Consider the following 16,508-nt stretch of genomic DNA (forward strand, 5'->3'; position numbering starts at 1 on the left):
ACGCTTTTTTTTGTTGAGGGAAATTAAAAATTTTAAAAAATAAACAAAGAAGAATGTACGTATTTTAAAAAGTGAAAGATCAAATTGCCTTTGACAATGCCCCACCCCCGGGCTGGGCAGGAAATGGTGTCAAATGCCTGCGAATGGAAGAGCTTAGAATCAACGAACGGTAGTTCTTTGCACGGAATCTAAGTTTATTTATACATGGGCGAATATCTTGGTGTTATATAACTTATAACTTCAGCAATGAACGTAAGCATCGAAACAAAAGCACAGTAAACATTAGATTACCAATAACTTTTCAGTACGCGCGATGCAAAGTTCCAAGTATTAGAGTGACGTGGCGTGACTAAATATGCTCGCCTGGCTCCCTTACGAACCATCGCAGTTAAAAAACTCTGGCTAGCTAGAAACGATCAAGGTTTTTAAGACATCCAGACTCAGGTTGGAAGGACTGCCCACAAACCACGCAAAATGTTGTCATGAAAGTGTTTGATCTAACCCCAACTTCTCTCTCAACACTTTGCGTGACGTTTCGGCCAGCTCGTTGTCTAGACAGTTTTTGGGACAAGTCTGATCCCTGCATGCCGTAAAAACAATATGAGAATTGTTGATCGACGTAGAATTCTTTGCGCTTCTTGATAAATCTTGACTTCCTGGTCAATACGGGATGTCTGAAAAAGGGAAAAGTTGGAAGGGAAGAACAACTTTCTCGGTTTTGTGACACAATGTCAATAATATAAACTTTAAGTGGGCGGCTGAGCTAAGTTTATAAGTGCGATTGTTTTTTCCTCAATTACTTGGTGAAAAGAGTGGCATCCCGCTAGTCATGGAAGAATTTTTAAAGAGCTCATAAAAAACCGCGCTGTATGCGAAAATGAAACGTTTAAGGCTTTTTCATCTAACACCGGAACTCGAATGTACACTGCCACGCTGGTAACTCGTGACAGGGCAATAACAAAGGCGGGCATTCTTGCGTTAACTTCAACTTCCGCTTCCGGGATTTTCTTTCGGAGTAGAGAAGACATATTTAGACTATGACGGTACTTCCCCCTTTTGGCTTTGATAAAAAAATTGACGTTTGCATAGGGGTTATTATTGCCCCGAGTTATTCAAACTGCCACTCTACCTCAGACAGCAGAGCTTGAAGGCGGAAAAATTTAAATCGTATATTGTCAGGCTGCGAGACCGAAAACTTAGAGACCTGAGAGACAGACGAGATGACAGCACAAGAAAATGCCCCAACTCAAACTTTGAGTTACAAAAGTCTAGAAATCCTTCTTATTGTGTCAGTGACTGTAAATTTCTGCGTGTCATGGAGTGTTATTTTGCCAAAAATGTGCCGAACTGTTCTGCGAGGTTTTGGACGTAAGCGAGAACAAGAAATCGAGGAACGAGCCGATGATATGCCGTCCTTCTGTCGGCGATTGTAAGTATATTTTGTTTATAGAGAAATATTTCAGAGGAGAAATGAGAAGCTTACTTAAGAAATCCATTCAGAATTAAAGAAGTATTGAGTCTTATGTACAACAAAAGATTTAACAGCTCAGCACGTTGAATAGCTAGATCTCTGTTCGCACTTCCGGTCTTTACGATTGTTCGCTGAACTAAGCAGTACATAAGACAGCTTAGCGTTAAAGGTAATGTTTTGAAGTTGTTAACACGACCGAGCAAAACTATCAAGAGCTTAGACTGTTCTCTATCAGTTAAAGTCAAATATGAATCGGCAGTCGATTCAAAACAGGTCACAGAAAATTATTTCGACCGATCTACAGTTCTGTTGAGAAAAGTTTTGTGTATTTTCTTAATTTTCCTTGACAGAACTTTTCAATTTCACGGTACCAGAACAGCAATGTTGCGAATTGAATTTCCAGGTATTTCTAATGCAGCAGGATTACATACTTATGAAGTTTTCTCCAGCAACGCAAGGCAGCCATTTTAAACATATTTAAACAGAAAAAATTTTATCGTCCTGTTTTTAAATTTAATTAAAATTTCATAGAATAATTTCCAAAGATTATTTTTATCTCCTTGCATATTTAATAGTTCAGGGACACTAATTTTTTAACAAGCTGGGAAAAAGGTTACTAGGGTAGTTGAAATGGTTGCTCCAAACAATTTTCGCATCAAAAACTGGCTTTAAAATCCATTTCGTTTGAGATGGTTTTTAATTCGTAAACTTGAGTCCAATTTTGTGGGAAGGCCGAGAGAAATAATGATTTTAGGGGAAAAACACCGTAGTTTTGCGAAATGCAATATAGCTTAATTCTGCTGTCGTCAAAACGCATGTTTCGAAAGCTTGAAAATCTTGTGCTCTTCGCTGAAACCCTCTTTCAGTTTCACAGAGGATTTAGAACTTCGTTAGTTTCGTTGCAGTTAGGGGAATTCGCAACGGTTCAGTGAATTTCTTGAATGGCTGAATTTCAAAACTTCTTGACAGTGAAACATATATTTTAATGCGGTGCACAACATATGTTTTTGGTCATTGGTAACCAAATCATTCCCCTAACAGGAAACGTTTCTGGGTTTTTACTCAGTCAGCAGATGGTCCAATATCATGTTCTTAATTTTTTAATGCTATGCTGTGACAATAAAAAAGGGAATTTGACAGGAAGAGGAGTATGTCGCATCAACTGTAACTTCAGTTCCCATTTATCTGCCTTGTTGCATCATCAGCAACATTATTTATATTGCCAGTGAAAAAATCCCATAAAAAGTTCCCAGTGCTTTTACATTTTATTATATATTTTACAAGCTTCTGCTCTATTTTATTCGTATATTCCCGATTTTGCATTCTCTCTCGTCATTATGTCATATTGTTTTTAAGTAAACGGACTATTTTAAGAGGAATGCTATAATTACTTCATGGCCTTCAACGAAGCATTGTCGCTTTCGACTGACTTATATAACGGTTAATTTTACCCAGTTTCGACTCAGATTTTAGGAAGTTTCGTCATCGGGAAACATGACTGAAGTTTCAGCAAAAGAAGAAGTGAAACCGGTGTGGGAGATTTAACGGAAGACTCAAACTCGCTCTTCAACGCAAAAGTAAACCAACGTACGAACAACTGCCGGCTTTTATGAAATGGCTTGTTAATTTAATGATTCAAAAAGCGACTTTTCTCTTTGCTTGTTACAGCTTTTTCTATGATAAGAGTTGAACTTCGAAGCAAAATTTGTTGGTCGTTATGTAATACTCACTGACAATCAATCTTGCCTGGTACTTGAAAATTTTAAGTTATATTTTCACCATTTTGGTGACGAACGAAGTAAAAAGGAATTCAATATTTCTGACCAAAACATCAAGCTTAAGATATATGGGCCCACGCTTTTACGTATTAGTTTCAAAACCCTCCATAATTTGTTAGAAGTGAAAACTAGTCATTTCAAAGTCTCAGCCCACGAAAAATGGGCTGTATGGCAACATTTCAAATTTTAAAACGCGAACGTCCGATTCTCTCACAGTCGGTGACATTTGAAGGCAATCTTCTCGCTCTTCCTTCGATATATATTCGTTAATACTCTCTTGTTAAAGTTTTCCTCCTCCACCTTTTCCAAATTGTTAGACCTAATGCGTCATTTCAGGCAAATTTCAATCGCTTGACAGGATAAACAGGAAAACTGACATACCATGAACAAAACATATTTCATTCAGCTGAGAAAACGAGACGGTAAATAACTCTTCTATTTACAGACAGAGGAGGGCTTTTATCTTTTATTGGCTCGTTAAACTTGATTTTTCGACACCAGATACGACTTATGACGCATTCATTGGTGTGGGCATAAAGAAAAACACTCATGCTTCTTTGGTCTTCCTGTTCGAATGTGATTTGATCAGGTGCTGGCCAAACTGGGGCTAAAAATGGAAATCAATGTTTTTAAAATAGATAACACGAAAAGCAAGGTCAAAAGTGTAATAAGTGAGATATTATAAATTTCAGTTCAAATAGAAACTAAAAATAAGATAAAAGTTATCCAAAGAACCAGTTACTAGTGATTGGTCGTCATTGTTTTTATGAAGGATGTATTTGTGCCAAGGATATGCTTTTTTCCCAAAGCAAACTTCCAATCGAAGCTGTTAAAACGTTTTTGGACTTCTTTGGCATTGAATCAGTGGCCTTTTGAAGTTTTAAAATAAGGCAACTGATCAAAAATTAGAGTTTACCAAAAAAATGACAACAGGAAAATGTTTTTTTTTAGACATTTACTGACCAACTTTGTTTGACTAGTTATAATATTAAAAAAATTATTTCCTCTAGCTATCATTGATCAAGATAGTAAAGTTAAAACCTTCCCTTCTCATTGCTGGTCTCAAATGTTTTAAGACTAATTGTTTATTTTCTTATTTCCAGCGCTACCAACCTTGTATTTTGTGTGGCATTACCAGCATGCGGAATTGTCCTATTAACGAACTCGGACGTCATTCAGAAACCTTTCTCCGCATTCAACGGCTCGTTTCGCTTGGTGTTTTCCATCGCCTTGGGTCATTACATCTTCAAAACAGCGGAAGTTGTCACTTTCCATCGAGAGATCTTCCACTTCAAGCCCCTCCTTGTCCATCATCTTGTTGCTATGGCAACTTGCATCACGATTCTGCATTACGAACAGAACGCCATCATGGGCGTGATCATGCTGCTTGTCGAGGGAAGTCTGGTATTTGCGGAGAATGAGAGAGAGTATTTCCGCCAAGTGGCCAGTCCTCGAGAGGAATCGAAAATGAGGAAATTTGGATCAGTCGTGGTTTTTCTGCTTGCTATTGCCATAAAAGGAGTCTTCCCAGTCTCTCTCATTGTCATTGCATTCCTGACGTCACTTGACGAACTTTTGAAAATGTCTTACGTTCCTCTGGCCTTCTTCTTTCTAAGTCTGGTCTTCTTCGCCGCCGTCGACTTGTGGTTCTTCAGAGACGCGTGTGCCGAGCTTTCCCGCCAATTTTCCAGGCCCTCTCCTCGTTTAATCATCATACCCCTTCACAACAACTCCATGCCAGCACCACCGACCACTGCTATTAACAACGACGGGCTCAAGAAACTCTTGCTCTCCAGGGATGGCGTACATGGCTCTGTGCAAATTACAGAAAATGCCCTTTGGGATAAAGATTTGAACTTAAGTAAAGATATGCCAGCGATATTACCGCTGGAATCTTCAACACCGGACGAGATTAAAGGACAGCTAGTTATAGAAATGTAATTTATCGAAAGTAAACCTAGCTAGAGTTGGCACAAGTTTCAAGTATTATTGTTTCTATTCGTGAACAGGTTAGACTATATGGCAATGCCGTGTGCACTCGCTGTAATCTTCTATTAAATGGAAGAAAATTCGAATGCTCTGGTGACCAAATAGACCTCAAAGAGGATTTCACGTACTGCAAAGAGACACTGAACAGTCTAGATAATTTATGGTATTAGTTAAAACTAAACCCGTTTATAAATGATAGAAATCATACGACCGGTAATTTCTTAGGTTGATAAAGCACTCTTGAAGCCATAACGAAAATTACATCGTGTTTACCAGTTTACTAAGGACTAACCAAAGATATCTTTCTATTTAAGACCGTTGTCATGCTTCAAATTAATTAAAAGCATATTAATAATTTATTGACTTTAAATGTTATTATCTAAAATTAAGGTATAACTATTATATAACCGAGAGTTATAAATTTTTATAAGAAAAAAATAACATTATTCAGACAGAGTTGTATGCTTTAGTTATGAATGAAAGTATGGCATGAAATGCTATTTTTCATTTGATCTGTTGTAGCTAGATTACTAGCAAACCAAATCTATCGCCCACTAAGTAATACCATTTTGTGTAATATAAGTTGTTGAATGTCACAATGTTTTACCAACTGTCCAACTGTACAAGTTAGACAGTTGTGGATTGTGGAGGTAATTGTGGAAATACAATGTGTTATTTATTTTAAAAGTATGTCTGACTAGAGACAGCCGCGTTTAATGGGTAGATACTAAACAAAAAACACTACAAATTTTAAAATAAAAAAACAAAATTGAAACCAAACTTTACTGAGTTTATTTCTTGTACCCCAGACGAGAGAAGGGAGAGTCCATGAAAGCTTATGAGCGTCAACATTTCCCCTTAATTTTCTTCTTAATCGGCGAAAAACTATAATTGACGGTATTCTCTAACAACAAAAAATTTTCTAAGAAAGCCAGTTGAAAACCGTGCGGTACCGCGTAGGGTGTTCTATTTCAAATTTTCAAAGTGGCTAAATATTATTCTATTTCTTGGGCTCCATTTTTTAGGTATCTGGAAATAAACGGGATCTAGTTTCCACGAAGTGGTTTTTATCTTAGGGTTGGGTAAAAATAAACTAGAGTCACCTCTTTAAAAATTGAAAGAGGAGTGTGATACCTTAATTCCAAGGATATTTTCCGAAATTTCCACTGAAAATCCCATCACGTTTAAACGGGAATACTCTCATCCCCGGAGGAGGAGGAGGCGGTTTTTCCAACTCTGGTTGGCTATCAGTGTCTTTGGCGCACTTGCTAACGAGAATTGACGAGAATTGACATCATCTGCCAATCAAACACGGAAAAGATCCCTCTTTTACTTCCAAGAAAATTTTGACGACGTTGAGATTCAATGAGAGTTTGAGCTTCAACGGGCCTCGTTCTCTTTTGCCATTGGTCGGGGTGGAAAGGGGATCCCAAGGGGAGGTGGGTGTGGTGGGGAATAGCGGGAATCCATCACTGTTCTCAGTTAAAGGACCAGGCTCCAGCAATATGTAATACGCACTCTCCGTGCTTCTTCATTACCAGGCCCGGGGTGGAGGAAGGGTGAGGAACGAGTCCCCTAGCTCGAGGCCTACCACATTCCAACGCGTAAGGGACAAGGAAATGAGGGAGTCATCAGGTTAATTACGGTATAGAAGTATTATAAGAAATGAATAAAAAACAAGAGTTTATATTATAAATTTAAAGTGTTTTAAAGCCCCCGCAACACGTCGCAACAAGGTAGCCAAACGCGCGCAACATGCTGCGCCCAACAATGTGCGTTGAAATGTTGCGATTGTTTGGCCGGGGCTTAAAAACTGAACGAAGGGAAGATCGCGGTACAGTTCTAAACAATTTGTCGGAAGGAAAATTTAAAGTCAATCTTAACTATTCATGTTTTGTTAAATGTCATCGCTTATCTTCGGCTAAAACATAACCGCGAATCCATTCCACCTAGGGTAGTAAACTACTGAAAACCTTTTTTACAACCTTTCCACCTGAGGGTTGAGTCATATTATTGGGTTCTAAGTTGGGTCGAGCAGTTTTTCTTTTGGCTGAATTTGTTCAATTTCATTTTCTTTCACTTCGAAATTCTCACACAGTCAGCACATTTGTGAATGTTCTTCAAACGAACAAGGGAGAAGTAGAAAGTAACAAGGAAGAAATAATCGATTTGCAATTTGATTAAACGCGTTCCGAAAACCTCTCCAGCGTATGAAACAATGTGTAGAGTTCTAAAGACGACTAGGTCTGAAATAGGATAGAGATTTAATCCAGAGGCTCTGTCTGAAATATGACGAATGAAATATGATTCGTTTAATTTCTCTCTAAGGGGTTTGTTTTGTGTCGTTATTCTCTTAATGATTCCTTCGCTTTTTAACGTTCTTCGGTTTGTGCTCCCCCCCCCCCCCCCCCGCACTCCTCATTGAAATGGCCCAAAGCTCCTTGTGGTTGAACAGCTCACTTCAGGAATTCCAAGAGTATGATTTACCAAATAAGTTAAAAGAGTTTCTGGATTGAACTTTGTTACCTTCCATAATTACAAAAAACTTCTCTAAAACTGCGCAATATGTCTGGGAAATCAAATGGTGACGACGAGTAAAATCAGGAAATAATTTCAAGCGCGTTTTGGAAAGAAATCTAATAATTTTCCGAGCCCTCATTTTTTAATTTCACGAGTATACCATTTGATTTCCTTTTAATATCATGGATGACAAGTCATGCTTACAATCCTGGGTTTTTGACTTGTTTATTGTATCGAGAAATTTCGCGCCAAAAGTAATTTCACAAAATAATTTTGTTATTTCACATGTGAAATTATAAATTTTAAAAATGTTGAAATTTCGCGCCAAAATTAAGAAGTAATTTGTCACCCATGATATTACATAACACTGCTAATTTATCTCAGAAACAATCGATATTGACAATTCATAACAATAAACGCCATCCTGAACGTAAGGTTATGCATATAATGGGTTCTCTTTCATTAGACCTTGAAATGACTACGAACAAATAGAACGCAAACATTAACGCAATAAACAAACGAATGAAAACGAAACAAACGCGCCCGGGGTTTGGTTGGCCTCAACCTCGTCCCCAGGGCCTTCTCCTCGACGATTTTCGAAGGCCCTGGGGACGAGATCGTGGTTGGCCTCGCAAGCTCGAACGCGCAAGCCGATATACAAATGTTGCGATGACGTTGCTGGATTTCAACGATCGTGATTGGTCCATTGAAAGATGCATTCTCCATCATATGGAAATCTAAAAGGGAAAACGCACTAAAACGAAAATACATTTTCAATGTCAAATGAAAATCGCTCTAACTTCTTTTCTTGACGCTTTGTCTAATAACCTACAAACTTTTCAACTAAACAACGCTTTAGAAAATGTTTGCCTATACCGGATTCAAGTAATTTAAATCAACAAATCGGCAACTGAAGAATACGATTGACGATTTTTTAGCTAGATAAGACTTGAGCGTTGTAAAACCTTGTTGCAGCTAGAACTGTGGGTTTTGAAGATTTGTTACGATTTGCATTTGAAACTTTTTGTGCTTTGTTAAAGCAAGTTGCTTGACCTATGTTGGAAAAGACATGACGTCATTATCATAAAAATTCAGTGAAAAGATATGACGTCGAAGGCGCGAAACCAAAGATTCTTCAATTTCAGTTATCCTTTTATGACTGGCTGTTTTAGCTTTGCTAAGATGACTTTGTACTGTTAAAAATCAAACCACTTTATATAGAGATAGAAAAACGTTATTATCCCTCATTCTAGTGTGACTGTTTCTCTTTCTTTTTCCCTCGCGAGAAAAGCCCGCCAAATTTACGCGACGATTTCTTGTCTGCACCGTGTTCATCAGTTGATTGCTCATCACTTTTTTTCTCACTGCGTTCTTTTTTCTTCTTTTTCTTCTCCTTCTTCTCCGTGTTGTGATTCTCCCTGAAGTCAAACTCTTCGTGAGCCATTCTATTATCAGATTCCGACGAATAAGTAGTATCTTTTTGTTCTTTGTCAACTTTATACTTGCGTTTACTCCCGAACATTTTGGAAAATCCGCGCGCCATAAAAGATTTGTTCCTCTTTACCTTGGTCGCCTGGGCGCCAGAAGGATGTAAAAATGTACTGTTTGACTCTTGGTCTTCCATCAGAGGGCTTAATGGACTCAATGGACGGAGGCCGCTGAGATCCGACTCGCTTGTTCTTCGTGGTTCAACTTCCTCAGTGTGTTCTTCTCCACTTTCACTCAGTTCTTCCAAAGGATGTTCACGATTTCTATCGACGCTTAACTTGTCGCTTTGGTCGATAGTCACAGTTGGTAAGACTAGTGCTTGTTTGTCCTTTATCTCGCTTTGTTTGTCCTCTTGTTTATGTTCGGTTCTTTTATTACTGTTATTATTTCTCTTTTGTTCACTTCTTTCCCTTGATCCCTGGTCCCCTCCTTGTGGAAGCTGAAGAATCCACGGATTGTCATCCTCCACCTCAAGTGATTTTTTGATGCTTTGTGATTGGTTCGCAACTTCAGTTTTCCCACCATTTTCGGACAGCGCTGTATTTTGCAGAGCTTGAGGTCTTTCCGCCGAAATTTTTCCGCTTTTCTTTGGTTTGCGTTCTTGCGAACCTTCTAGACGAATTAACTTTGGATCATTTCTTACTTCCGGCCGATTAAAAGCTACAGGAATATCTGATAATTCTAATGAAGTCTTTATTTTACGATTGGAATCGTCAACTTGTGTAGCTGATGTTGAACTCGTTTCAGTCTTTTCGCGGTCATTTTGTTTCGTTGTTGATTTTGACTCAAATGTGTTTAAGTCTCTTTCCTTATCCTCAATCTCCACAGGCAATAAGCTAGAGACCTGATCATTGAGTCTTTCCTCTTGCTTATAACCATTTTCACGCTGCCCAGTATTATCTTCATTGGGTGAACTACAAGAATCGTTTATTACAGTATCATCGTCGCCTTCCTTAGCGAACGCCACCTTCTGTTTTGGTGCAACTAAACTATAGCCTTCTTTGACAGTCACCAGCTCAGGTTTTGAATCAACCTGTGCTTTCTCAGGTGTTTCTGTGGGCGACAGGTCCTCGTGAACTCCATTAACCATTACCAGTTCACCATTCTTGTCAGAAAAGCGTCTGTCGGTTTTATCCACATTGGGTGAGTCCCACGAAGATTCAATTGCCTTTTCCTTTTTGTCTAATTCCTCTTTAGCTTGAATTGCAAATTTATCTTCGTTTAATACATTTTTATGTACTGCAGAAGGTATTTCTCCGTCTTCCTCTGTTTTAGAGGTATATTCTGTAGCTGATTCGCCTGGTTCTTGCTTCTTAGTTTTATGCATTTCCTCTGACGTGTTAACTGTGGGTGATTTTATTTCCTCAGCAGGTACCATACTACGTTTCTCAGATATTTCTTCGCTCTTTTCAGCCTTCTCTTCTCTCTGGTGCGTTTTATTCTCGACTTTATTTCCTTCGCTGACAAACACGTCATCTATCATATCTGCTCCTGGCGTGCCACTGCCATTTTCATCTTGTTCAGCCACATCTGGCATGACGAACACCTTTCCGCCTAAAAATAACCAAAAGATCACTTTAACAACGAAACGTGACTCTGTTAATATAAATTTTTTTGGCATTTCAAGTGGATATTATGGTTTGAAAAGTCAACCGGAAATTGACCCTTCGTGTCGAGACTGGTCGGAAATAGCCACGAATGCGTGGGCTTTGAAATTAATCACGTGACTGTAGCCTCGTTTCCATGAGTAAAAAATTACAAGGGGGTCACCGGTACTACTCCAAAATTCTGTCAAAATAATCGCTATTTGCTACTCCTTGGGTGCGTGTGATGCGGACGTGAAAAGTGGAATATTTTTCATATCAAGTCATTTGAATCAATGCTCCTCTATTCAAACTATAACGCACTACTACAAGTGATATTTCAGTGAAACGTTCATAGCAATTTGTAGTCTATAATTTATAACTAAAACATCGAGTTTGTAAGTCTCTTGGAATCTTCGCTGGGATTTAATGTCATTTAAGAAGACAAACATTGCTGCTATGTAAAAGCTCGTGACATTGAGTAGATAAAGGTCGAAGTATTTTATATCACGTTGAGGAAAAAACACTTATGTTGATAAACATGTTTAAACTCGAGCAATCGTCTGTTTACACATTTAATTAAGTTAAACAAGAGCAATCGCCTGTTTAAACATTTTAATTAAGTTAAACAGATTCGTCAAAGGGAAACAATCAACCGAGAGTTAAACAATATCAGTCTCCTACTGAATTGTTTGACCATCAGTTTTGAACGCTTGTTAAAATAACAAACATAGCCAAATTTACACGGATTAAACATACTGAAAAGGTTTTTTAACTGAAAGCTTTCAGCTTCTTCAGCTTTCAGCTTCTGCACAAAAAGAAACGAAAACCTTAAACCCGCGCCATGCAGATGAACAGAGCTACTGAACAGGAAAAAAAATGTAAACACTTGAAACTTAATAACCGCAGGCCATATTCTGGATATCTGGAGTATTTGTAACTGTGATTTAAAGAACACAAGCTTTATTTTGACTGCAGGAACATCCAAACTGACTATTTTTAAAGACAGTGACAAAAATAATTGCTACACGAAATTTTATCTGAACTAACCTAGTCAGAAGACTCAATACTTCATATCTCATTCTGTATTCGCTCTAGTGGCCCTGGAATTTATGTTAATTTTTTCTAGAAAATATTTTTTGTGCCCTTTTAAAGGAGATATCATAGTCTTCACTGCTGTAAATACTTGACGAGATATTAAATAAAGAATATGATGTGGTCAATTTTGCCTTTCTTTTCGTGATGAAAAAGAAATCAATACTTCATTTTGGTTGTCACGGCATGAGTTTTGTTTCGTTTTGTTGGCCAGCCTCTCTGAATAGTGACGACAGCCAATGTCTGCATAAAAGAGGTTATACAGAGAATGCTATTAAAAGAACCTTTCTTTTGATTCTATTTTCGACTTAAGGCAACAAAAGAGTGTTCATTATTTGTAGGAGAGGGACTGCTACAGTGAAGGGGGGTGGGTGGGGAGGTGAAAGGTTTTAACTCAGTGTAGGGGTAGGGCGTCACAGAAAGGGTTTTAGCCAACAGCTTAACAACATGAAAGAGAAACGTTTGGCATTTATAGGTCATAGCATCAGAAACGAAAACAAGTGTAGAATCGTCTTAAATGTAGATGCGTTTCCATCCTTAAATTAAGAATACTGCAATTGCAAAAGTTCACAGAGGTAAGTCTCCGGATACTGTCACTGTAACCCTGCCTGCCACTCGTAATTAACACTCTGCCACATGATGACCAAAGCTTACAAAGTCACGTGCTTAACACATGTTGACACATGGATGAACAAGTCAAGAGGCGTGGTGATTCTTTGATATCAAATGACACACCAATTTCACCATGAGCAACCTGTTCCTAACACGGAGTGGGAAGTGGGTAATAGAACTCTCTGTTGGACGTTGAATTAGAAATGAACCAAACCGCTTAGCACGCAACTCACCACTGGCACGATGCACATCATACGTGCAGCCAGTCTTAGTCCTACGTTTTCGTCCTGAATTGTATGTTTTCCTTAACTATTGTCCCACAAAAGCAACTCAAAGTGCAGGGGTGTATACATATGCATATAGATTAATGACGGAAGATGGTGGGGTGGGAGGAGCTGGGGGGGGGGGGTTTCAAAAACTGTCCGTTGTTACAGAGGGGAGGAAGGGAAGGTTTGCTTTCGTCCTAAAATTTAATTCCCAATTTTCATATTTACCAGCCACTTTGCCCGTAAATAATGAACACTTTCTAACTATGTTCTCAAACTAAAGCAACCCTCTAAAATTTTATTCAAAAATACACATTTATGAAGCCAAAAAAATAAATCAAAATAGGGGCTGCGACAGAAAAGGTTACAATAAATAAAACAAATTAAGGCATAAATATTACTTTATCATCCAACAGATTGTAAACCACGAATATAAGAAAATTTTACGAGCAAGCAACTTCGTTCTTGCGTCAGCATTGCTATATACCCTCTTTGGCAGCTGATGATTGGGTCTTAAAGTCACAACAAAAAAAGAATGTAAAAGAGACTTAGGCCATGGTGAAATCAAATTCACAAAGCCTTCTCTTTTACCAGAAAGAAATTATTTTCCAGCAACAAAATTCAACAATGAACAGACAGGATTAACACCGGATAATTTCACATTAAGCTTTCTTTTAAAGTCCAACTTTCTAGACAAGAAATTTATTACGTATACAGTAATTAAAAAACTATAAGCTCATCTTAGAAAAAATAGACTCAAAGCGAGCAACATTTTAAATTGTAGTTTTTCCTAGAAAAATATATTCAGCGCGCATTGGAAGCGTCGATAAAAGAACTAATTTGAATTTCCTGATGTTTTAAATTGGGCTACAACAGATTGAATGTTTGTGGTTTTGTTGGATTAATTTTTTTATTGAGCAAAACTTTACGAAATTTTCGTCATCTTTCAGTAGAAATACCCTTGGTTCTTTTAATGCACCGGATTCCTAAATTATGTGTCTTTAGAGTTGTCCTTTCAAGAGACTTTAGAGTTTCTATTTCTCTCTGTTTTTTTTTTTTTTTTTTTCTTCCTTTTTTTAATCCAGCCTGGTTGGTACGGTCGGAATTGGCCAAGTAGTCACAAACAATGCTTGAAAGAAAAATACTTTTAAATTCTTTTTCGAATCTGGAAACAAATTGACTGTTTGACTTGACAAACGCAAGTACAACAAGCAAGTGCACATTTTAATTATTCTACATATACTAACAATCTATTTGACGGGAAGGGAAGGCCCCTCGAGATTTCTTTTCAACACTATCTCATTCTCCTTTTCTTCGATTTTGTGCATCCTTGCTGGGCTCGAGCTCTTTCGAAAGTCGTCCTTTGCTCTTTTAGCATTACCTCCTTCATCGCGGCTCAATTTTGCCCTGGGGGATGCTGATTTACACCCGCCGGGTGTTGTACTCTTGGAGCTCTTCCGCAGGGGGAATCCTTTCCTTATGTCGCTGAGTAGTCGGTCGACAATGCAGCCTTCTTGTTCCTCGTCAAGGGGCCGTGGTTTGCCTTTCTTTACTCCTGCTAAGCCTGCCTTAGCGTTTCTTGCTGCCTCCTCCTCTCGTTTTTTCTCACGTGCTTTGCGTTTCTCTTCTTGGATACGAAACTGTTCGTTTTCCTGAGATGAGGAAGATGAAGTAGTGATAAGCAATGCCTACTGCCGTTCTAATTTTGAAGGCCTGTTGTTACCAGGAGTTGCACACTTATTTCCATCACGCGCGAGTTACAGCTGAGATTAACACCAAAAAGTTCTTACAGACGATATAGAAATTACATGGATCTGAGTAGCATTTCTGTTTGACCGTTATCAAATTAAATACGTCTGCCCTGATGTTGATCATGAATTTTGTCGTAACATTGTTTTGTCATCGTCGCACGTTCTGTGATGGGGGAAAAAATCTGGTTCCCCTAAATACGAGTTCGAGTTCGAGTTCGAGTGCATCAAACCACTTTTTGCTGATAACATATAATTCTTTTAATTCAACATCTATGATTACCTTCTTTGCTTTCACCAGCTGATCACAGAAAGTCTTAAACAGCGACAGAAGCTCCTGCAGTTTTAGCTTGCCTTCGTCCTCACAGAAATACAAAGCCAGCTGTTTCGTCAGGTTGTGGATTTCGGCAATGCCTTCGTCGAGCTTCTTCGTCTTTTCCAAAGCACCCTGGCAAATAAACAAAATGTTATCAGCAAAGAAAGAATATAAATAGCCATATATCGATTTAAGGGTAGCTTTACAAACAGCACACCTGGTTGGTAATTGCGTACCGAAAGAAATCACTTAAATTTATGGTTGATTTATACCTCAATGAATTCAGAAAACTGTTTTACGATGTCCTTCGGTCCGGTTTTCATGGCTTTTTCAAGTTCATTGAGTTTGGACTTTAGTGTCTTCACTTCTTCAGTGATGTTGTCCACAGATAGCCTAAAATTAAATAAACAGCAATGTCAACGTTTCAATTTTTTTTTTCATTTCGCCTGCAAGCTTGATTACCAGCCACTGTTACGGGAAATGAGCCCGCGTGCACTCCGCTCTTCTCAAGGAACGCGATCGGACCCGACAGAGCGGCGGACATCAAGCCTTATTAACCTGTGAAGGACAGAAATCTTACTGTGCTTCTTTTAACACTAGCTATTCTCAGTGAAATGGGAACTTTTAGTCATTTACATAAAGAAGTATGCTTGTATGTCTATAACGGCTGATGTGTAACAAGGAGAAACAGCACTCACTTTACAGCTTTGTCTAGATGTTTCATGTCATCTGGAAATTGCAATACCTTCTCTCGTTTCTCTTCGGCAACCTGAAATTTGAAGATTATTCATCAGAGGACATTTTCTTATCGTGGAGTACAGTTTCCGACTAAGCCACGAAATAACTAACTTTTTGCGTTGGGTTTTCGTCTAGTCACTTTCAAAATGAATAAAATACTCTTAAAATACTCCTAACCAATCAGAGCAATACACTGTTGTTTATTGATCAATCATGACTTCGCTCAGGCGTGCTTTCCCGCGCTTGCCAACCGTACTATTTCCCCACCCTTGGCTGGCACTGGTTGCAATTTTTCCCGCGCTTGACACTGGCGACATGTTTTCCCGTCCTTGGCACCGATTACACGGTTGCTTCAAGTTCTGACTGCACCTTTCTTTATTTGCATTTGCTGTTATTACTTTATTACAATGACAGTCGCTACTACTATAACTATCTCAGAAAACTGCAAACTTACGTGAACTAAGAAGTGCATGAGGTTCATGCGTGGTTTGTTAGCTCTCGTATCCACGATCTTCAGAAGCGAGTTGATCTTAAAGGCAACAGCGTTTCCTGCGTAACCACCCTGTGTCGTAAAAACAAGAAACAAGATACTAAGTACTCCTGTGGCTTTCTACTAACGCAAAGGACCGAGGGAGTCACAGATATGAAAACGATAATAGATCAAGCATACTTACAGAGTTTAAGAAATTACCGATGATTAAAATCAACTGAAGGACTTCTGGTAGAATTTCACTTTTCAGGATATCTAGAAAATATGAGGAACAAGAAACTTTCAAAACCAATATCATAATTATGAATGCAAATTTTAAAGAGAGAGTTTACAGGGAATTTTCTCTAGAAACGGTGAGAGATAGAGGAAGGGTTTCTTCAATCTGTAGAATTAAAACTTGGTAAATATAAGTTA

General features: G+C 38.4%; 2 protein-coding genes across 2 annotated transcripts in view; one reads left to right on the plus strand and one right to left on the minus strand.

Annotated features, from left to right (window-relative positions):
- Nucleotides 1–544: 544 nt before the first annotated feature.
- On the plus strand, nucleotides 545–7,579 carry LOC145496502 (uncharacterized). The gene is made up of 2 exons (XM_081476192.1): nucleotides 545–1,429; nucleotides 4,353–7,579. Exons 1-2 carry the CDS (start codon nucleotides 1,221–1,223, stop codon nucleotides 5,188–5,190), a joined length of 1,047 nt encoding a protein of 348 aa, XP_081332318.1. The 5' UTR covers nucleotides 545–1,220; the 3' UTR covers nucleotides 5,191–7,579.
- Nucleotides 7,580–8,298: 719 nt separating this feature from the next.
- Nucleotides 8,299–16,508, minus strand: part of LOC145496488 (inverted formin-2-like) — a 28,733-nt gene continuing 20,523 nt past the window's right edge. The window contains 7 exon segments of the mRNA XM_081476171.1: nucleotides 8,299–10,800; nucleotides 14,184–14,454; nucleotides 14,834–14,998; nucleotides 15,139–15,259; nucleotides 15,565–15,635; nucleotides 16,059–16,166; nucleotides 16,279–16,349. Coding sequence (XP_081332297.1) covers nucleotides 9,008–10,800; nucleotides 14,184–14,454; nucleotides 14,834–14,998; nucleotides 15,139–15,259; nucleotides 15,565–15,635; nucleotides 16,059–16,166; nucleotides 16,279–16,349 — 2,600 coding nt within the window. The 3' untranslated portion in view covers nucleotides 8,299–9,007.

This window comes from Orbicella franksi, chromosome 9 (assembly GCF_964199315.1).
Source record: "Orbicella franksi chromosome 9, jaOrbFran1.1, whole genome shotgun sequence".
Taxonomy (NCBI): Eukaryota; Metazoa; Cnidaria; class Anthozoa; order Scleractinia; family Merulinidae; genus Orbicella; species Orbicella franksi.

Bases quoted from the DNA above. Each gene is read 5' to 3' on its own strand.
- LOC145496502 (XM_081476192.1), top strand. From the start codon at position 1,221: ATGACAGCACAAGAAAATGCCCCAACTCAAACTTTGAGTTACAAAAGT. The intron at 1,430-4,352 runs GTAAGTATATTT...TCTTATTTCCAG, and splicing joins CCGTCCTTCTGTCGGCGATT to CGCTACCAACCTTGTATTTT.